The sequence below is a fragment of the Fukomys damarensis genome, unplaced genomic scaffold, assembly GCF_012274545.1.
Source record: "Fukomys damarensis isolate Sample0158 unplaced genomic scaffold, DMR_v1.0_HiC HiC_scaffold_34, whole genome shotgun sequence".
In the NCBI taxonomy this organism is placed as follows: Eukaryota; Metazoa; Chordata; class Mammalia; order Rodentia; family Bathyergidae; genus Fukomys; species Fukomys damarensis.
Genome location: NW_022900946.1, coordinates 21,533,630 through 21,539,629, shown reverse-complemented (window position 1 = coordinate 21,539,629; position 6,000 = coordinate 21,533,630). Strand labels below are relative to the sequence as shown.

The 6,000-nt window shown below is 41.6% G+C and overlaps 1 protein-coding gene across 4 annotated transcripts in view; it reads left to right on the top strand.

Moving 5' to 3' along the window:
• Window positions 1–6,000, top strand: part of Cramp1 (cramped chromatin regulator homolog 1) — a 57,453-nt gene that overhangs the window by 12,763 nt on the left and 38,690 nt on the right. For all 4 annotated transcript variants that reach the window (XM_010620502.2, XM_010620498.2, XM_010620500.3 and 1 more), the window contains exon 3: window positions 3,050–3,234. In XM_010620502.2, coding sequence (XP_010618804.1) covers window positions 3,050–3,234 — 185 coding nt within the window. The remainder of the gene's footprint in view (window positions 1–3,049; window positions 3,235–6,000) is intronic.

Sequence of the window (6,000 nt, the reverse complement as noted above, 5' to 3'; positions counted from 1 at the left end):
GGGAGGAGGAGGAGGAGGAGGAAGAAGAAGAAGAAGAAGCAGCTGTTTTTTGTTTAAATATTAACATTGATAGCTTTCAGAAAACCATGTAATTCTCTACACTTGTATTTGACGCTGGGATACACATAAGTAACCAATTTTATATAGCTCAGCATATGACAAAAAGAAAGGTCATTTCCTAATACACAATGTAGATAACAAGAGAAAAAGAACAGAAATAGGCTACTTTAGAAACCTCTCTTTGCCAGGTCTGCATCTGATTTTCATGAATACTGAAGCAAGAGAGATTGAAAATTAATATCATACACACATACACACACGGAAAATTAGGGGCCGGAGCTTTAGTTCAGTGGTTTCACCACCTGCCTTGCAAACTCAAGGACCTGAATTTGATTCCTGGTACCAGAAAAGAAAAGAAAGTTAATATAGCCAAAGTGGATAGTATATGTAGTTTCTTGATTATTAATTTATGTTTATGATTTCTTTATGACACCCCTGCCCCTTCCTCCCTTTTTTTAAATTTTGAGACAGGACTTGGATTTTTTTATGTTTTTAATTTTAATTAATCAATACTTTTACTTAACCTGTTATGATTAGTAATTTTAGAATTGGACAGTGCAGTTCTGATAAACCAGTGTTTTCTTCATACCTAGTTGTTTTGTAGTCTGTCCTTGAACTGTCACACAATTCCATATGAGAGCATCAAATTCTTTTCCATGTAGCTAAGCAGTGTTTTCTGTGTGTGTGAAAACTCTTTGTTAGCTGAGTGATGGGATGTTTTCAAATACTCTGTTTTGAAGTATGGATACGCCTTGATTGTCAACAGGGTTATGTCCCAATAAGCTCATCATTAAACTAGAAATATAATGTACAAAGTGTGTTTAATAAACCTAACCTATAGGACATACTAGTTTAGGAACCCAGTCTACTGTAGAGTGTTGTTTCTCTTCCCATTCTTGTGGCTGACTAGAAGCTGTGGCTCTGTGCTGCTGCCCAGCATCATGAGGGAGGATTGTTTTGTGTATCGTCAACCTGGAAAAACTTCAAAATTCAAAATTTTAAGAACAGTTTTTTACCATCATAAAGTTGAAAAATCAGGCTGGGTGTAGTGACTGACACACGCCTCTATTCCCAGCACTCAGGGATCATTTGAAATAGGATCATTTGAGCCCAGCAGTTGGAGGCCAGCCTGGGCAACATAGTGAGATCCTCATCTCAAAAAATATTTGCAAAGCTGTTTGTTTGATTGTTTGTTTATTTATTTTTGGTACTGGGGATCGAACTCAGGACCTTGTGCTTGTGAGGCAGGCGGTGGCACCACTAAGCCAAATCCCCGGCCCAGAGCTGTTTATTAAAAACATTAAATTTGAGGGGTGAGGGTTTGGTTCAGTAGTATTGTGCCTACTTGGCATGCACAAGACCATGGGTTTGGTTCCTAGTACTGCAAATAAAATGATTGAAAAATAGGAAAAATCTTAAGTTGAGCCATCATAAGTCACAGCACACACGTTGATAGGCAGGACAGATGGTGCAAAGCAGATTGAGTCTGCACCTTCCCTGTACTTCCGCACAGTGCTTATACTACTAGTTTCTTGTGCTTTCCAAGTTTATATGGATTAGTTTTTCATTTATCTTTCATGATCCGTAAAGTTCCTTTTTTTAACTCCACTATGGAGGGAGACCCAGGGAAAGGGAGGGTGAGGAAGAAGTTTCTGAGACCCCAGCTCTGTGACCCATCCCTGTCTGATTAGGAGATAGATCTCAGATGAAAAAGCCCATGATTGTCTTACTAGGAAAGCATTTTGGTAATTATCTACATTTGTTTGGCTTTTGAATTTTAAAGTACTTTTACTTCTGTGATCTTTATTTTTATCTTTGTAATGTTATTTTAGAGTTGGGTGGTTTCTCAGCATCTTATGGTCCCACAGCATATCAAAAGAGAACACTGTTTATCACTGGTATGCTGTGAGTTCCTGTTACCTCTGAGAGGAGGGAACTTAGGTGGGCAGGAGGATGGGGTCAGGTCATAAAGTCCTGTGTGTGTGTGTGTGTGTGTGTGTGTGTGTGTGTGTGTGTCCTCTCATTCAGACCTCTCTTGCTATGTATTTCATTGTGCTGCTCTCTCCATGTGGCTTCAGATAACTCTGCTAGAGGTCAGGTCTGGTGCTCTAGAGAGCTTGCAGGGTTAGCAGTACTCAAGACCCCAGAGCCCAGGCATGGTGGTGCTCACCTTTGTTACCAGCACTCTGGGAGGCTGAGGCAGTAGAATCACAAATTGGAGCCCAGCCTGGGCAATTTAGCAAATTAGGAAGAACCTGTTTCAAAATTTAAAATATAAAAGAGAACTGGGTTTGTAGCTCAGTATGAAGGCCCTGGGTTCAATTCCAGGTACAGAGTAAAAAAAAAAAAAACAAAAAAACAAAAAAACAAACCTTAGTGAGGGCTCTGGAAATATGTCAAAGATAAGGATTCTTAAACATTTCTCTGGCACTAAATAATTCATATCTGGGGCTGGGGATTAAGCTCACTGGTTCTGCCACCTGCCTTGTAAGCACAAGGTTCTGAGTTCTACCCCAAGAACCAAAAAAAAGTTCATATTCTGAAGTTCCAATGATGTCTGAAAGGAGGCTGTATTTGACACATAAATGGTTTCTTGCTTTTTAAGTTCAACTTATTTACTTGAAAAGATGTTAAGACTGTTTGAACCAAAATCTTGTTTGAATGAGAGACACTGCGGTGTCACATAAAGCTTTGGTGAGGGGACAGGTCTCTGCCTTCAGTGTGCACAGAATGTCAAATGTAACAGTGTCACTCTACACCACACAGACTCCCCTTTCTCACTGTAAAAACATTTAAGGGTTGTTTGGTCAAATTAAGCTTCTGTTTTCTGTTCTGGACGCGGGTCCTGGTTGCTATCCTGCTGGCATCACTGGTTCAGTAAGAAAGGTCAGACAGTGGATTGGTGGCCTCTTGTCCTCACTAACCATCTGTCCTGTGTGGCCTCACCAGCTTTTTGGAACAGGTCACTGTATAGTCCTTTCTCTTCAAGGAACCGACAGTGGTGGGACATCGTCTGGAAACGTGTCTGGGGTTGCCTCTGCAGGGGGCTCACGTTCTTCCTCCCGGAACATCGGGTCTTCGGGGGCTGAGAAGGAAGAAGGCAAAAAAGTCCGGAGGCAGTGGGAATCGTGGAGCACAGAGGACAAGAACACCTTCTTTGAGGGTCTGTATGAGGTGAGTGAGTTGTGGAGGTAAGAAAGTATGAACAGAGGGTTTCCCCCTCATGTTGGTTTCTGCACTGCTCACCTTGTCTGGGCACCTTTGCCTCCCTTTGCCACATGCTTACAGATGAACAGCTTCTGTCTGCAAGCCCTGAGGTAGCTTAGGCAGAAGTGGCCCCCTTGACAGGCTGTGACCTTATGTCTCCTCAGGGCTGTTTGAAGCATTTTATGCTACTTTCAGTTTTTTCCTAAAGTTTTTAGCCATTGTCTTGCCCATAGTCTGTGTGGGTGTGTTTTTTAATTTTGGTTTGTTTTGGTACCAGGGATTAAACTTGGGACCTTGCACTTATGAGGCAGGTAGCAGAACCACTGAGCTAAATCCCTGGCCCTGTGTCTGTGTGTGTTTATGTATCTGTGTGTTACCAGGATTGAACCTAGGGACTTCTCTCTGAGCTACCCTTTTTATGCTTTATTTTGAGACAGAATCTTGCTAAGTTGCCCACACTGGGTTTGAGCTTAAATCCTTTTGCCTCAATCTTTCAGGTAGCTGAAATTATGGTGTGTGCCACCATGCCTGCATTTTTCATGGTTTTTCATAGTTCCTTTGTTCATTTTTTATAAATGCTTGTAAATATTCTACTTTAGATATAGATGAACTGGCCTGTATATACACTGCCTGTTTTTATAAACAAAGTTTTATTGGAACACATCCATGCCAATTCCTTGTGTGCTCTCCCCTAGCTGATTTTGGTCCTGTGACAGAGTTTAGTAGTTGTAGCAGACCTTGAGTGTCCCTCAAGTCAGGCCCATTCCTGCAGTACTTAATTAACCATACTTGTTTTGTGGACTACTGAGGTTTCTACCAGATTCTGTTATGAATAATGCTACAGCGAACGTCTTTGTGTACATTCCTTATTTTAGATGACTTCTTAGGCACATAAGATTAGGAAGAGGTCACTAGAACAACAGTCTTGTCATTTTAATAGCCAATTCACTGGAGTGATGGGAAAGTGTTGGTAAGCCTAGGAAACGTAATCTGTATAAAGGAATGAAGCTTTGAAATTTAAACCATGAAACATTTACAGAAAGATTAGGAAAGGAGACACTTCTAAATGTAGGCACCAGACTTGATTTCACTGTATTCCCATGGCTGATATTGCTCCCTCTGGGACCAGATGGCTGCGATCTGCCTATCTTAAGTGGACAGGATTGGTGTATTAGCGTGGTTTGACATTTGTCGTCCTCAGAAAGAATAAAGTGTGCCCACAAGGCTTGTGATATAAAACCATTCAAGTAAATAAAATGTTTTCTTTAAGAATTTTATAATAAAGTATAAAGATTGCCTTTGTGTAGGGAAAATCCCCACATTATATCTCTGATAAACTGCTTGTTGGAGTTTTTACTTTTTGTTTTGGTACCAGGGATCGAACTCGGGTCTTTGTGCTTGCGAGGCAGACAGCAGAACCACTGAGCTAAATCCCCAGCCCCTGATAAACTGCTTGTTGGGAGTAGAAGACCTGTGATTCTTGCCTTGCTGTCAAAAGCTTCATTCATTCATTAATTCATTCATTTTTTTTGAGGCAGGGTTTCACTATGTAGTCTAGGCTGGCCTTGAACTTGGTTTGTTTGTTTGGTACCGGGGATTGAACTTGGGTTCTTGTGCTTTCAAGGCAGACAACAGAACCACTGAGCTAAATTCCCTGCCCCCTTGAATACTTTTTGTACCCTAGGCTGGCCTTGAGCTTTTAGTGATATCCTGCCTCAGTTTCTCGAGTGCTGGGATTACAGGCCTGGCTAAAAGCCAGTTACTGCAGAGTCTTACCTGAACCCGTCACTACTATGGTGTGGCTCTTTCTTCCCAGGGGGACTGTGTGCTCTGTGAGATCTACCAGCCTGGATGCAAAAAATAGAGTACTAGATGTGGTTGAACTAAAAGTAGGGAAATGAGTCCTTTTTGCCACCCGCCTCTTGCCCTTCTTCAGGTGAATTAATGCATTCCTTTCTCCTAGCCTCGTTTTCCCTGTGTGTGTGTGGGGGGGAATTGGTGGGGAATTAAACACAGGGCCTTTTGACTGAGCTACATCCCCAGCCCTTTTTAAAATTTATTTTGAGATAGGGTCTTGCTAAGTTGCCCAGCCTGGTCTTAAATTTATGATCCTCTTGCTTTACTCTCTCAGAGTACTTGGATTATAGGAATGTACTTGATTTCCTTTTTCTACCAGGTAGGTATTCAATGTTAGATCTCCTGAAATCCTTGACTAGTAATAATTGGCTATTCTGTTCACTTTGTGCCTTCTGCCGTTGGTACTGTGTATCTCAAACAGTGTGTAGTTTGAGCATGAGATAGAAGAAGCACACATACCTTAGGTCTATCGTTTTATGTATCTGACTAAAGCTAGCTGGGACTGTGATGGGACCTTTATGTGTAGCTGATCAATGGGGATAATAATGGGACCTCATTTTTGGTCTATTCTGAGGAGTATTATTTCTGTAATGTTTGTTAAGATTTTGCTGTCCTCTTCCCCCTTTTTTTTTGGTGCTGGAGATGAAACCCAGCACCTTTACGTGCTAAGCACATGCTTTAGCCCTGAGCTACATTCCAAGCTCCTTGCTGTCTTATTGATGGCACATATGTGATCTACTTATGCACCCAGTGTTGGAGACTAGCTCAGAGCAGCGCTCAGGGTGGAGGAAATTGGATAACTGTTCAAAGCAAGAGAGAGCTGATTGGATGCAGAGATTCTGCAGTTATTCATTCTGGGCCTCAGTCTGTTGCTTC